General features: G+C 48.2%; 1 protein-coding gene across 1 annotated transcript in view; it reads right to left on the reverse strand.

Moving 5' to 3' along the window:
* Positions 1-1,787: 1,787 nt before the first annotated feature.
* LOC134530823 (adenosine receptor A2b) overlaps positions 1,788-16,954 on the reverse strand; it is a 242,798-nt gene continuing 227,631 nt past the window's right edge. The window contains exons 2-3 of the mRNA XM_063366071.1: positions 15,738-15,949; positions 1,788-11,635 (exon numbers count right to left, since the gene is read on the reverse strand). Coding sequence (XP_063222141.1) covers positions 10,667-11,635; positions 15,738-15,949 — 1,181 coding nt within the window. The 3' untranslated portion in view covers positions 1,788-10,666. The remainder of the gene's footprint in view (positions 11,636-15,737; positions 15,950-16,954) is intronic.

Raw genomic sequence — 16,954 nt, forward strand, 5'->3', positions numbered from 1 at the left:
AAACTTGGTACTTGTATGCCAATTAGTGACAGCAACAGATGTAAAGGCACAGATAGATTCCAAGAAATAGATACAGTCAAACCTCTCTGAAACGACCCCTCACGGTTCCCAGGAATAGGGTCGGAATAGAGGGGGGGTCGTAATATGTGTTTTCCGAAATTTTCAGTTGATTTCAACCCCCCCCCCCCCCAACCCCTTTTCCCAAACCGCTACTCGCTAAGAAACCAGCCATACAATGGCAGGATGCTGTCACTCACAATGCTAGACGGCTGTGCTTTAAACCTTCATGACAAGTCCGTCGCCCTACAGGCCACCTCTAAAGAAAATATGTCAATAGACAGTTTATTTTTACTGGTTAGATTACATGTACGATTTCTTGCTTGCCGTAGTTAAATACACTAGAACCCCGATGTCACGAACCCCGGATTTAACGAAGCAGTGATTTTACGAATACATTCTCGAGAACCGTCAAAAAATTGGACATTTTGACCAAAATGTGAAAATCAGAAGAAAAAAAATTTAAAACAAAACAAAATGAAAGATTATTAAAATCTGTTAACTTTAACACACAGCGTATTTTTTGTGTCGGCTTTAATATTTCCAATAATGTTCATGTGAGAATAACAAAAAAATAATGGGACATTTCCTTTAAAAATACGGCAGCAGTAGCTTGTGCAACGTAAGTGGGAGCGCGGGAATATCGTCTAGACAGGCTGGCGGCAGCACAGGCGGCGGATGCATGACGTCATACGGCTTACCTCTCCTTCCCTTGTCTAGACTTCAAGGTTCATCCCTCCCAGGCATACAAACCATCGTGTCTCTCTCCCCCTCCTACTTCAACGTCCTTTGGCATGTGAAACTGTCAACATCCTTCCTCACCTTCACCAAACTGTGTGCGACTAAAGCCAGGTTTGTATAGTCCAGTTCTGGTAAAATGAAAAATTTTTAAGGGCCCCCGCGACAGCCATTTACCGTTAATTGTTTTGATACAAATTGTTTGTTAGTTACACAACATTATTTCTGAAGGAAAATCACTGAAACTTCAAAATTTATTTAATGGAAAAATTTAGCAGGGCCGTAAAAGTATTCATTTTTGCCGCAAATGAACTATACTCGCCCTTCCTGCCGGACAACATTCTCGGCGCGTGACGCATGGCAACTACAGTCGTGTGCCGCGCACAGCCACGAAAAACCTACGCAATTTCCAAACTATACTATATATCCGACTGGAGTCTGTTTACGAAAAGCATTTAAGAATTTGTTAATGGTTCTTTTGAGATAAAATGGCTAAAAGACATGTTTTCGAAGTTTTAGGTGTAAAAAACCCGTTACAAATTTCTTGAAAGTATCATAGGGAAATGCATTACACCTTTATCTTTATTTTTCCGCCATATAATGTTATGGTCACCGCTCAAATTTCACTGTTATCTGACGGGAACGAGATGACTGCGCGCCAGTTCAGAAGCCTTGCACTTAGAGGTTTTACCGCGCTAGAACTACCATTGAGCGTCGATCTTATCATCCCGCTTCACTAACACACACGCTGACCAGACGGCGCCCTAAAGCTGATTAGAGGAAGCATGTAGAAATGCAAGGCAGGAAATTTTTCCAGCTTATCAACCAGGACCCGGGCAAGTCTTGACTATTAAGCTTTTCACATTAAAATATAAGAGACTTGTATTGTGTAATTTCGGTGTTATTTAGCGGTTTTTCTTAAAAATCGCTTTTTTCGCATTTTCCATATAAATTCGCGGAAAATTTCGCGATTTCGCGATTCACCATATAATCGTGGCCCTAGTTATTGCTCGCGCGAGAGGAGAACGTGGAATGTTAGAAGAAAGATAAATGCGGGGTAGACAGACGGCAGCCAGTGTGTTTCCTGCGCGGGGAATAAGTGGCGTAGCCTTTTTTTTTATGCTGGGTGAAGCGACCTTTTTCTATCAACCCACGGGAAAAATTAATTGCTTGAGCTGTCAAAATAAACATCGCTGCGGCAGTTAAAACAAGTCGAGGCGGGCGTGCATCCAGTCGGTCGCTGTGTATTGTCAACCGATAGTAATCAAAATCAAGAGAAATCCAGCAGGTAGCTTTGCCTTAACTGCGTACCACACTAGACACTCGCAATAAGCTAAACGTAAACACGTTGCCACAAAAACCTTTATCTGCACCCTGCCGACAAAGGGACGTGGAATGGGGGTTGTTAAGCGCTGACAGCGGTCGACAGGAAGCACTCGGCAAGAGAAACGCAGCAACACGTTACTCACCACAAGAAACTTATTTTCTGTCTGTTTATCTTCGGATTTTCGGCAATTTTTTCACGGTTCCTCGAAATCGGGTTGTAATAGAGAGGTGGTCGCAATAAATGGGGTCGCAACAAAAAGGTTTTACTGTATACTAATTGCTGTTTTTTTCCTTCTCGCTGTGGGTGTGGTCCAGATGTTGGATCAGAACTGAGTGCACACTTCCAAAGCAGTCCCACTCTACAGCTACTGTTTCGTGAGTAAATGTTAGACAGTAAAAAAAAATAACTTAGACTGAGCTACGTAATACTTACAAGTTACCTGAACCGTCATTTTCATTGACTTCTTGGCTTGGTGGGGAAGGGGGCTTATATATCTCCAGCTGGCAATGTTCTGACTTGCTGACACTGCCATTTGTTCATGGGAAAAGTTTGTTTCACAGTTGGCAATCTTCAGTCACACAAGAAAGGAAACAGTTTGTTCCATGCAATCCTAGTCTTAGTGCTCAGTCACATTCAGTGTTTCACACATTACATACCATGTTACATGCTGCTGGAGCATATTGTCTTATTTGCGTTATCATTTCATATGTGGGGAGTGTTCGTCTTAGAGTTACCTAAATGTGAACTGTGATGTGTGTTTGGTTCACAATATCTGTGGAGAGTATCACGAAGTATTGTCGCATGTATGACCAATCACGCACTATGCCGGAGCAGCCAGCAATAGGATAGAAGAGAGGTTCAACTATTACTGATGCACTAATGGGAATGAAAAGGGGTATGTTGTGTTTGAACCTGCATCGTGTGATGTGTAAAATCAACACATCTTAGAAAGTTTTATTATTTTTATCAAGTTTTATTATTTTTAGCAAATAATTCCCTACAGTAATTATTACAAAAGTTATATTATATGTCACTATTTTTTTTTGTGTTGTTTGTATTAGTTATAGATTATTTGTCTTATTTATAGAAATATGTTTTTGCACTTAAACTGAAACAATTTTTGTAATTTTAATATGTGTGATTTGGTTAGTATAGTAATAAAAATAGAACTAAGAGATAACATTAGGGTAGAACTAAAAATGTGATATTTTGAAGATATGGAGTAACATGCCTTACAAGACCTGTGTGTACTGCTTAGAAGAAAATGATTTTGTTAATAAATAAAAATAAAAAATTTAAAAAAGATTGCTTGTGATGATAAAAAAGATTTGCACTCAGAAATAAGGTGATTGCAACTCTTATAGAAAAATGGGAAATGTCAGGAAATAGCAATAAAAGTTACTAGTTATTGAAATCACATATGATTTCTGGAATTTACTGCTTTGGCAAAATCTTTGGGGGAATCAAGAAGTGTTGTAGATGCATGCAGCATGCAAGCTCCGCTATCTTGCCTGTTGGTGGGCCTGCTGTTTTGATTCAGTGGCTTCTGTCTCCGCCGCTATCGCACATTCCATAAACATTACTGGGTCCTTTGGCACCAATGCTTCCTCTCACCAGAAGTGTGTTGACATCGAGTGCATTCAAGTTATGGCGAGTGGCACGCAGTATCCATTTTCATAAGCTTATGGGAAAATGATATGTTTCATCGTATAAAAACTTATTTCATATACTGTTTGGACTTGTAAATATTGTGTGTAATTTAGTGTGTAGTGTTTGAAACATTTGAATTTTGAACTTCCCGCGCTGCTTGCTAGCAGCGCCAAGTTTTTCAAGTTGGCTGCCTGCCAAGGCAGGTAGCCCTGCAGCTTCCGGCAACGAAGCAACAGTTGTTGTTGGACCATCACGGCGGTAAGTTGTGCTATCGTGCACGCTTGCTGCCAATCGAGTTGTTTGCGAGTGCATCAGCATTAATTGTATCATTTTTATCTGGATTTTACAGTCTTGTAGGTCTCTAGACAAAACATTTGGTCCTCTGGGCCGGATCGTTCCGGTTTTTTTGGTGTTGTATGAAACGTGTTTCGTGTGCACGTGGTAAACATTCACACTTCGTCCATGTTATTTTGTGCGCTATACTTTCGTTATTTAGATTATTTTCATTGTCAAGATCTCTTCGGCAACGTGTTTTAGAAGAAATTCGCAGAGATTTTGTGATCTAAGAAACTGTTATATAGTCTTTGTTTCCGTGGAATATATCTCGTGTTGGGGTTATGTTGTATTATTTATCGCCGTCTGCTCATGTTTTTCATTGCGTTAGATGTTTTTGCTGGATATAAATTTTGATTTGCTGTGTCTAACTTTGGTTATATTGGTCGTCGTTGTGTTTATTTATTTGTTGTCGTGCCTTTGTGGTTATTTCGTCCTTTGCTTCTGTGTGTGACCATGGCAGATATAGGCTCGGCACTCGTGCGTATCCGCCTAGCAGAGGCTCAGCTCAAACGTGCCGTCGACCTGTCTCAAAGTGTTGTTGAAGATGCTTCTAAGCAAGGCTTGTTTCGGGCCACAGTTCGTGATCTACCCCAAGTCCGTGATAAGTTCGAGGCAGATTTTGTGGTTCTTGGGTCAACACAAAATTCTGACATCGATCTCTCAGAACTGACGGCACGTATGGACGATTTCGAAGATAAATATTTTGAAGTCATGGCGACGGTAAGTGCCCTGGATGGGTGTTCGATGGAGAGCTCAACATCGTCAAGGCCCAAGGTGAGCAATTCTAGGGTGGCTTCACCAAAAATTACGCTTCCAAGTTTTGAGGGTAGCATTAAACATTGGCCTAACTTCTCCAACCTATTTTGCACTTTCGTTGCTAACAATAGTGACCTTTCACCTGTTGAGAAACTGGCTTATCTGAAGACTGCTCTCAGTGGTGAACCCCTCAGCATGATTCAGGCCTTGCCCATGTCTGAAGTAAATTTTGATGTGGCTTGGAAACTACTTGTTGGTAGGTACGAGAACAAGAGGCTCATTGTGTCTGTCCATGTGGAGGCTTTACTTCAAGCACCCTCTGCATCAGCTGACTCTCCCAAGGCATTGCGCCAACTGTTGAACACTGTTACAGAGAATGTGTCTGCTCTTAAGGCCTTGTCTGTCCCTGTAGACCAGTGGGATCTGATGCTGCTGCCCATTTTATGCAAACGTTTGGATACTGCCTTACAAACACAATGGGAAATGACATTAACAGAAGTTTCCCACTCTTAGTAGTTTCACTTCGTTTCTTGAAAAACATTGTCGTGCTCATGAGGCTGTGATAGCTTCCCGTTCTAGGGTTCGGGAAATCAGGTTCCCAAATAGACGGCTCAAGGGCACCGAAACAGTTGGAGGCAGTCTCGAGGTCAGTCTGTAAACACATTAGTAAGTTCTCCACAGTCACAAAGTTGTCTCTTGTGTAGTGACATTCATGTGGTTAGGTCATTCCCTATCTTCTCGCAGGGTAGCCCCAAGGAACGATATGCAATAGTAAAGGAGCATAAGTTATGTCTGAATTGTCTTTCCCCATCACATCGATCAAATTGGTGTCCATCTAAGTCATCATGTCATCATTGTAAGGCACGTCACCATTCCATGCTGCATTTTGGGGGGTCAGCGATCAGATGAAGACTCCATCCCATCCGACTCAGACAAGGAACCACCATCACCTGACTCTAATCCTGCCACTGTTGCAGTGACTGCTGCTAAACCTACCTCAACAACAACAATATTGTTGTCAACTGCTCAAGTACAGATTTTCGATCGTTCTGGTGTGCCTTGTGTTGTACGCCCTTTGCTAGACACTGCCAGTCAAGCCAGCTTTATCACCGAATAGTGCCTACAAAAGCTCCGGCTGGTTCGCAGACAGGCCCATCTTCCGATACATGGTTTGTCCAGTACACCTGTGAATGTGGCTAAATCCTACACATCAGTTGTCATCTCCCCAGTGGGCAATCCAGATAATCAGTTTGCCCTGGATGTATTTGTACTTGCAGAGTACCAAACTCTCATCGGATGTGCGGCGATCAGTGGCTCATCTGAAGCTTGCTGATCCTTCTTTCTACACCCCTGGTCCTGTTGACCTGCTTTTTGGTGCTGACCTATTTCCTCTTCTCGTAACTGGAGGCAAGATTGAAAGGTCTCCAGTGGCTCTAGACTCTGTTTTGGGATGGATTCTCATGGGAAGGGTGGACACCAAACTTCCACCATCCTGCCTGGCATCGCATTGTGTCACACTGTTCACTTCTTACCCTCCATTAGATGATGTTGTACGAAAGTTCTGGGAAATTGAAGAATCCCCACGTGTAGAACACAAGTCTCCTGAGGATGTTTCTTGCGAAACCATGTTTGCCGAAACTCACGTCCGTAATGAAGAAGGCCGAGATAGTGTCCCTGCCATTTCGCCACTCGAGACCTGAGTTGGGCACCTCTAGACCCCAAGCTATAAATAGGTTGATGCGCCTAGAGAGACGCTTGAAAGGTGACTCAAAGCTCAAACTAATGTACTCAGAGTTTATGGAAGACTATCTTGCCACGGGTCACATGGAAAAGATTCCTGATGATCAGATTAATGTGATGCCAGCTTATTATATCCCCCACCATTGTGTCGTGAAGCCAGAGAGTTCAACCACGAAGCTGCAGGTAGTGTTTGATGGGTCTGCTAAAAGCTCATCTGGTGTCTCATTGAATGACACACTGATAATCGGCCCCAAGTTGCAAAGATACATTTTTGACCTACTGTTGAACTTTCGGCTACATGCCTTTTTGTTTACGGCAGATGTTAAACAAATGTACTGTCAAATATCTGTTCTGCCCCAGCACCAGGACTACCAACACATTGTTTGGCGCTTTTGTGATTCGGAACCTGTGCAGGATTATCGATTGATGACGGTGACATATGGCGTCTCCTCAGCTCCGTCCTTGGCCCTTCGAACTCTTCAACAACTGGCGGTCGATGAGAAAGACCACTTTCCAGTTGCCTCAAGAGTTTTGCAATCCGATGTGTATGTTGATGATGTGGTTACCGGTTCTGACTCTTGAATCTGCTCTGGCCATCCAAAAGGATCTTCGAGCTCTTCTTGCCAAAGGGGGCTTCAAATTGAGGAAGTTCATGAGCAACCATACAGCTCTCATAGACTGGCTTCCGCCTGAAGATGTTGATATGCCCCAATCATTTGATCTGGATCCTGAGAGTCAAGTTGTGGTCAAGGTCTTAGGACTTCAATGGAACCCAGTCTCGGACACCTTCTCCTATGTAATCCGAGGCCACTCAAGTCTTGTTACGAAGAGGAGCATCCTTGCCAATGTAGCCAGAATATTTGATCCTCTAGGATGGCTTACTCCACTGTTAATGTTTGCAAAGCATCTATTGCAATTGATGTGGGTCCGGTCCATTGACTGGGATGATCACCTCCCCCCTGATCTTGCTTCTCAGTGGGATCATTTTAGCCAGGAGCTCCCTCGGTTGTCCTCTATTGCTGTCGCTCGGTTCATTAAGGGTCCAGAAGGCTCTACCTATCAACTGCATGGTTTCTGTGATAGTTCTGAGATTGGTTACGCGGCCGTGGTGTACCTGCGCATAGTGTGCCTGGATGATCGAACCATCATTCGTCTGCTGATCAGTAAATCCAAGGTTGCACCAGTCAAAAGCCAAACCTTACCTCGTCTGGAGCTTTGTGGAGCACTACTGTTGGCTCGTGTGCTCAATCATGTGATTGAGACTTACCAAGAAGTTTTGCCCGTATCTTCCATCACAGCCTAGACAGACTCACAAGTGGTTTTAGCATGGATTAACTCATCTCCTCATCAGTTGAAGGCTTTTGTAGCTAACCGGGTAAGCGAACTCCAAGAGCTTACCCGTCCCAGTTGGTGGAAACACGTACCGTCTGAGTTCAATCCTGCTGACTGTGCCTCTCGTGGTCTCTTCCCTCTTCAACTATTGGATCATCACTTGTGGTGGACTGGTCCACCGTGGTTAATAGAGTCACCTGGACAGTGGCCTTCCCAGTCACCAGATGCAGTGGAAGTGGATCCCGCCGTGATGGATAAGAAGACTGTCACCTTGACCACTGTAACGTCCTCTGATGATCTTGGCCAGTTGGCAACGCGATTCAGTCGACTAACCAGGGTTCTGCGTGTCACGTGCTGTTTATTGCAGTTTGCCCACAATTGTCGCGTGTCACTGAAAGAGCGCAAGACTGACAATATGTCTCCTGATGAGCTGAATAAGGCTTTACATTTTTGGCTCATCTGGGTACAATCACATCATTTCAAAGAGGATATAAGCATTTCCCCTCAGATTCGCAAACTAGTACCCTTTCTTGATGACAGTGGCCTGATAAGGGTAGGTGGTTGTTTAGCTCACTCGTGTTCCGTTTGAGCAGAAGCACCCGGTGCTGCTTCCAAAATCTCACCATTTGACTGATCTCATTATTAACTATTATCATGAAAAGAATCATCATCCTGGAGTTCAGACTCTTAGAGGAATTCTTAGAGAACAATTCTGGACTCTTTCAGATAAGGATGCCATCTCTCGCTGCTTGCATCACTGTGTTCCATGTTTAAGCAAATACCCGTAGCAAGCGCACCTCTCATGGGCGATCTTCCCTCTATGAGAGTGCAACAGGTTAAACCATTTGCCAAAGTAGGAGTTGACTATGCTGGTCCTTTTATGGTTAAGCTTGGTCGGGTCCGTGGGGCAAAGGTCTTGAAGGCTTACCTTTGTATTTTTGTCTGCTGCGCGACAAAGGCCGTTCATGCAGAAATAGCTTCAGACCGGTCCACAGATACATTTATTGGAGCCTACAAACGTTTTCTTGCCAGGCGTGGGAGAACATCTGATATCTACAGTGATTGCGGGACCAACTTTGTCGGAACTCACAATCGTCTTAAGGAACTTCAGCAACTTCTGTCGTCGGCACCACACCAGCAGGCTGTCACTGATGTGTTGTCCCAGCTCGGTGTGATGTGGCACTTCAACCCTCCTGCGGCTCCCCATTTTGGTGGTTTGTGGGAGGCCGGGGTAAAGTCATTCAAGACTCACTTAAGTAAAGTTATTGGTGAACAAGTGCTCACATTTGAAGAGCTTTACACCCTTCTAGTGCAGGTGGAAGCTACGTTGAACTCGAGACCCCTGTGCCCTTTGAGCTCTGATCCCAATGACATCAGTGCTCTAACCCCTGGCCATTTCTTAACCCTGGAGCCACTGGTCACATTACCAGAGCCTAACTTGAGGGATGTACGGCTAAACCGCCTTCAACGTTGGCAACTTGTGGAATGCCTCCAACAGGATTTTTGGCATCGTTGGCACAGGGATTATTTACACACGCTCCAGCAGCGGCAGAAATGGAACGAGCAGGGAGTTAGTCCCACTGCCAACCAACTTGTGCTCCTGAAAGAAGACAGACTCCCACCTCTACAGTGGCGCTTGGGGCGCATCGTGGAGCTTTATCCTGGGAAAGATGGTGTTGCCAGAGTGGCCACTATCCGGACTTCTAGTGGAACTTTGAAGCGTCCTGTGGGGAAGCTCTGCCCGCTACCGTACGATTGTTCAAATGGGACATTTCAAGGCCGGCGGTAATGTTTGGACTTGTAAATATTGGGTGTAATTTAGTGTATAGTGTTTGAAACATTTGAATTTTGAACTTCCCGCGCTGCTTGCTAGCAGCGCCAAGTTTTTCAAGTTGGCTGCCTGCCAAGGCAGGTAGCCCTGCAGATTCGGGCAACGAAACAACAGTTGTTGTTGGACCATCATGGCGGTAAGTTGTGCTATCGTGCTTGCTGCCAATCAAGTTGTTTGCGAGTGCATCAGCATTAATTGTATCGTTTTTATCTGGATTTTACAGTCTTGTACGTCTCTAGACAAAACATATACTGTACGTATTACAAGCAAAAATTACCCTTTGTGGATATTTACTGTAAGTAAGATGGTGTAATTGTGTGAATTAAATGCAATAGGCCTAACTCAAATATGTAGTCACCATGCAGTAAAAAAAATTTGATATTTGTGTGCAATGGGATGGCTGTTATGTACTGCTATTTTAATTATACTGCAGTTGTTTTTCAAAAACAAGTAAATAAGATGTACCTACATTAAAGCCGATAAAGGTACATTTTTTTTTCTCAAGCACAAAATAATCTTATTGAAAGTGATAATCTTTATATATTATTTTTAATCTAAGCAAGTGCTGCATAAAATTTGTTTCAGTATATCATTAAATTAAGCTGGTATTATTACACCGATTGATGTGGCTAAGAGAGTAAAGGAATAATGAAAACAAGCTGTAAGTAATTTAAATAAAAATATCAGGATTCAACAAAAAAAATGAAACTTTCACATTACATTTAAAATGAAAAGAACCGAGAAAGATGTCAGTTGTTACAATGCACACAACGCTGTGAGACATAATCTAGTAGAGCTGCCATTTGTTTGGCATAGTGACGTGATGAGTGCAGGAACACAGTTTGGTATGACTGAGGAAGTGAGAACGCACAGGAACAGATGCTGGGGACGTCGCCGTGCTAGTGTGTGTTGGAGGGATGCTTGCCCACTGCTAGCTGCTCGCCCTCACATATGAGGCTGGTGTTGGAGCCTGTGCTGGACGACTCCCCGGTCATACCACTCAAGAACTCTCCCACCAGCTTCAGTGGCGACAGCTTTACGCCGCTGGTGCTGCAAGCCTGGTCGCCGTCGTCGCCCACAGAGAGCTGGGGCTTCGCCGTGGTCGGCGGAGGTCCCTCGAACACGTCGTCTCCAGTCACCGAACCACTGCCGTCCATGCACCGTGCCACGTCTCCCACGTACGCGCAGTTGATGGCGCCACTGTCGCCGTCCGCGGACACCGTCCTCCGCCGCACGCCGTCGGCCTCCTCCAGCCCCGAGGACACCTCCGCCAGCGTCCACATGACGCCGCCTGCCAGGGGCAGCGTGGCCGCCTTGCACACGCCGTTGAGTGTCGCGGGGGGCGTTATGCTGGAGTCGCTGCAGGCGTGCCGGAACTTGTCGCCCGCCAGGCTGTGCCTCTGGCGCGACAAGATGGTGCTGAGGGACTGCGTGCTGCCGTGGCGCGACATGCGCTGCGGGAGCGCCGACTGCGAGCCGAGCCCTGGCCGGGCGCCCGGTACGCCCTCCTCCGCTGCCTCGTGGCCCAGCAGGCCGCACAGGAAGTGCTTGAGCGCCGCGCGGAAGTCGCGCAGGTGGTAGGCGTACAGCAGCGGGTTGCCGGCCGAGTTGAGGTGCGACAGGATGATGCCCATGTTGGTGACGGTCTCGTCCACGTGACAGGAGCGGCACAGGGCCTGGATGAAGTTGATGGTGTAGAGCGGCACCCAGCAGATGATGAAGAACAGCACGATGATGGAGAGATTCTGGGTAGCCTTCACCTCCCTCTTGCGTGCCGCACCCAGCACGCGCAGCATGGTTCCCGCGCCTCCCACATGGCGAGAGAAGCAGGGCCCGTCGTCGGGGTTCATGGTCACGATCTGCCGCAGCTGCAACATGCCACCGAGCTCATCCTGCATACAACTACCGATCTTAAATTATGTTAGGGCTCTTAAATTCAGGTACCGTATGTTAACACATCGTATCATGATATCGTGCCGCCAACTAGTATTTTTGTCACAATTTTAATTTTTTTTAAACTAAATAATGTCACCAGTCATTCTTTTGCTGCAAAAACTTAAACCTGTTCCTCCTCCTGTACACTCCCGTTCAATCTTTGTCAGACCTGTCTCCCCAATTTTGCCCAGCCCTAGATCCGATTTTTGCCGAGTCTCTTGCCAGTCAGTCCGGGTATCCTTTTATTTCCGCCTTGGCGCACGAATGTCGCCTGTAATTCGCCTACGATCCGTGATGAGAACTGCTATGCCCTGCAAGCTCTCAGGGCATGCTATTTCTAAGACCTCCCCTGATGCGAGCACTTCTGGACATGATCTCGAATCATTATCACCAACATACAGTTATGCCTCCGGGCTCAGTAGAGCCCTTTTCCCACTGTCATCAGCAGTTCCCACACCACCCCACCTCTCAAAGTTTTCCTGGGAACTCTGCCCAGAGCTTTGACCGGCCAATAACCCCGGCCAGGGTCGGCCTGTCCCAAGGCCACGACACTAGTCCCAAAAAGTACATGCTTATGCCACCTAGCGGTTGTTTTGCGAATCACTTCCCCTGGGTGTTTGAACGCCCGCTAAATGCCTGCCCTCTGGCGTCTCCAGCAGTAACCAGTACCCCGTAGTTCCTTCCCAGGCCACCAGAGCGCTGGCCTAGTCCGCTCCATAAGCCCCATGCTGCTAGTGGTCGCCTCGTGTAAGTCGACCTCTACTCGGTTCAGACACACCTCAGAAGGTCGCGCTGACATCGGTCAGTGCTACCAACTTCGAGATATCGAAGTCAGTATTTCTCGGCAAGCCCTTTCGGTAATCTTCGGAACCTTTCGGTCCGAAAGCCGAAACCTCCCCCCTTTTTTCCTTACTTCGCCTTTTAATTACGAGTCGCTGCCGCCCCAAACTTAATGCGTGCCGCGATTCTGGACTGACCGCTTCGTATCTTCGTCATCAGGACGCCTCTCCGTTTTTTTAAAGATGTAATCAGCTAGACATGCGATATGATTCCCACAACTGTCGTGATTAACCTTTAGTCAGTCCATGTAGCTACCTCGTATGAGTAGTCATATTTTAATTATAATAATTTTTTATTTTAATTTTTTTAATCATGAAAATGTCAGTGAGACCGCGAGCGCCGCGACTCTGGGCTGATCCTGGAAGCCATCTTCCTGTTTGACAGGATACAAGAACCGGACACATTCCAAGGACCAGATCAGTTTCCAAGGGCCGGATGACTAAGGCCCTCTGACGTCCAGTCAGCTGTTCCACTTCGCCCAGCAATCGTCAAGCCGCCAGCCTTTTTTTTTTTTTAAAACCTTTTTGGACTAGCATCGAATCACGAAGTTGAACAGATCAGACAGCCAGAAATTTTACATTAGGACTTAAAAGATCCACCGTATTCTGGGACTGCGACTCAGTTTATTGTTACGAATTTTATTTAAATTATGTTAATGATCAATTTAATTGTCTAATAAGGGCCGGCCCATTATTTTAATAATGTGATTATAAATTCCTGTTATATATTTTCGGTTAATCAACTTATAAAATATAATGTGAAAATAATCAAAAGTAAAATAAAACAGAGGTAGGTAGGTACTACTATCTAGACGAAACCATTATTTTGCCTTCTGAAATCAAAAGATCCACTAGTTACCCCCAGTCAACAAAGAGAGACTGAGCGCGACACAGACCGCGCCTGTTACGAAGAAAGACGTGCTCCGGACTGCGCGGGCATGAGCCACCCGCCAGGCTACATGGGCTGCAGGCACACACATGGTGGGAGAGGAGCGAGGCGCACCTGCTTGAGCACGACCCGGTAGATGTGGGCGTGGAAGGATGTGCTCTGTCAGGACTGGGGGACCATGAGCCACCCGCCAGGCTACACGGGCTGCAGGCACACACGTGGTGGGAGAGGAGCGAGGCGCACCTGCTTGAGCACGACCCGGTAGATGTGGGCGTGGAAGGATGTGCTCTGTCAGGACTGGGGGACCATGAGCCACCCGCCAGGCTACATGGGCTGCAGGCACACACGTGGTGGGAGAGGAGCGTGGCGCACCTGCTTGAGCACGACCCAGTAGATGTGGGCGTGGAAGGATGTGCTCTGTCAGGACTGGGGGACCATGAGCCACCCGCCAGGCTACATGGGCTGCAGGCACACACGTGGTGGGAGAGGAGCGTGGCGCACCTGCTTGAGCACGACCCGGTAGATGTGGGCGTGGAAGGATGTGCTCTGTCAGGACTGGGGGACCATGAGCCACCCGCCAGGCTACATGGGCTGCAGGCACACACATGGTGGGAGAGGAGCAAGGCGCACCTGCTTGAGCACGACCCGGTAGATGTGGGCGTGGAAGGATGTGCTCTGTCAGGACTGGGGGACCATGAGCCACCCGCCAGGCTACATGGGCTGCAGGCACACACATGGTGGGAGAGGAGCGAGGCGCACCTGCTTGAGCACGACCCGGTAGATGTGGGCGTGGAAGGATGTGCTCTGTCAGGACTGGGGGACCATGAGCCACCCGCCAGGCTACATGGGCTGCAGGCACACACGTGGTGGGAGAGGAGCGAGGCGCACCTGCTTGAGCACGACCCAGTAGATGTGGGCGTGGAAGGATGTGCTCTGTCAGGACTGGGGGACCATGAGCCACCCGCCAGGCTACATGGGCTGCAGGCACACACATGGTGGGAGAGGAGCAAGGCGCACCTGCTTGAGCACGACCCGGTAGATGTGGGCGTGGAAGGATGTGCTCTGTCAGGACTGGGGGACCATGAGCCACCCGCCAGGCTACATGGGCTGCAGGCACACACATGGTGGGAGAGGAGCGAGGCGCACCTGCTTGAGCACGACCCGGTAGATGTGGGCGTGGAAGGATGTGCTCTGTCAGGACTGGGGGACCATGAGCCACCCGCCAGGCTACATGGGCTGCAGGCACACACGTGGTGGGAGAGGAGCGAGGCTCACCTGCTTGAGCACGACCCGGTAGATGTGGGCGTGGAAGGATGTGCTCTGTCAGGACTGGGGGACCATGAGCCACCCGCCAGGCTACATGGGCTGCAGGCACACACATGGTGGGAGAGGAGCGAGGCGCACCTGCTTGAGCACGACCCGGTAGATGTGGGCGTGGAAGGATGTGCTCTGTCAGGACTGGGGGACCATGAGCCACCCGCCAGGCTACATGGGCTGCAGGCACACACGTGGTGGGAGAGGAGCGAGGCGCACCTGCTTGAGCACGACCCAGTAGATGTGGGCGTGGAAGGATGTGCTCTGTCAGGACTGGGGGACCATGAGCCACCCGCCAGGCTACATGGGCTGCAGGCACACACATGGTGGGAGAGGAGCAAGGCGCACCTGCTTGAGCACGACCCGGTAGATGTGGGCGTGGAAGGATGTGCTCTGTCAGGACTGGGGGACCATGAGCCACCCGCCAGGCTACATGGGCTGCAGGCACACACATGGTGGGAGAGGAGCGAGGCGCACCTGCTTGAGCACGACCCGGTAGATGTGGGCGTGGAAGGATGTGCTCTGTCAGGACTGGGGGACCATGAGCCACCCGCCAGGCTACATGGGCTGCAGGCACACACGTGGTGGGAGAGGAGCGAGGCGCACCTGCTTGAGCACGACCCGGTAGATGTGGGCGTGGAAGGATGTGCTCTGTCAGGACTGGGGGACCATGAGCCACCCGCCAGGCTACATGGGCTGCAGGCACACACATGGTGGGAGAGGAGCAAGGCGCACCTGCTTGAGCACGACCCGGTAGATGTGGGCGTGGAAGGATGTGCTCTGTCAGGACTGGGGGACCATGAGCCACCCGCCAGGCTACATGGGCTGCAGGCACACACATGGTGGGAGAGGAGCAAGGCGCACCTGCTTGAGCACGACCCGGTAGATGTGGGCGTGGAAGGATGTGCTCTGTCAGGACTGGGGGACCATGAGCCACCTGCCAGGCTACACGGGCTGCAGACACAGACGTGGTGGGAGAGGAGCGAGGCGCACCTGCTTGAGCACGACCCGGTAGATGTGGGCGTAGAAGGCGGCGAGCAGCAGCGCCGGGAAGATGATGGTGGCGAAGTACAGGAACACGAGGTAGTTGTAGTCCATGACCTGGGTGAAGAGGCACTGCGAGTCGTGCGGCTTGTCGGCGTGCCAGCCCAGGAGCGGCAGGAAGCCCACCAAGGTGCCGCTGGCCCAGCACAGCCCGATGATGCCTGCGCATACGTCATTCACATCATACATCACTTTTTATAATGTGGATAAATGTTTATAGAAAGTTTTCAAACCATTTATGATCGTACAAATATGGCTTCAGCAACTTGGAATCATGTTTTTTGCTGAAACATTACCTCACCTGAGATATTTTTTGGGGGAGCATATTAACTTACGGGTATGTGGTTTTTGCGAAAATAAAGCACAAACACTAAAAGACTCCCTCTTGTCTATAATTGGTTACCTAGAATGCTTAGGAGCACTTAATATTGCCCCCTCCCCCTCCCCAATGAGAGGGCGGAGCAGAGATCCGATTGGTTGAGATGCGCATATCCTTAACATGATACCTTACCCTCCCCTTTCTACACTTCTTTTAGCTACAAAGATGTCTAGCAGCACTTTCCCTCTCTGGGGAGACTGCAGCAGTGATGTGATTGGCTGATGAGAAGGTTAATGTGAGGGCGGGATCGTGGGTGCCTTTGGAGGGAAATACTGGGGAAAAAACAGTGTATCAATGGGAAAATAATGAAACATGTGACTGCAGGTAGAGATTATGTGACTGTCCTGGTCAGCAACATTCCTCTCAAAAGTTGAGTTCGTGCTTGATCCATTGGCTGAACAAGCCCAAACTGCTTGAGTAGCTTTCTACATGGCCCAATTGCTATGTAAATTATCAAGAGTGGGGCCGAAAGAAGCAAGTCTGTATCGTCGCGATCCATAGGTAACAGATATTCTGGACTTGGCCACGCGCGTTACGACCCACGTCAAGTCTAGAGAACACCTGACCCCAACCAGCCCCAACAGTTGCTCGAGACCAAGAAGCTAATGCACTTGCCGCCGCCCGCAGCAAACATCCCGACCAGTCCATGTATGCGCCGACGCGTCTCCAGAAAAAAACAAAACTCCATCGAGGTTACCATTACAGGAGAGGAAGCGCACAGCTCGGACACTCTGATCTCAATGTGTATCGGCGCGCTGTTTGAAAATATCTGTCTTACAGCCTGCTA

The sequence above is a fragment of the Bacillus rossius genome, chromosome 1, assembly GCF_032445375.1.
Source record: "Bacillus rossius redtenbacheri isolate Brsri chromosome 1, Brsri_v3, whole genome shotgun sequence".
Lineage (NCBI taxonomy): Eukaryota > Metazoa > Arthropoda > Insecta > Phasmatodea > Bacillidae > Bacillus > Bacillus rossius.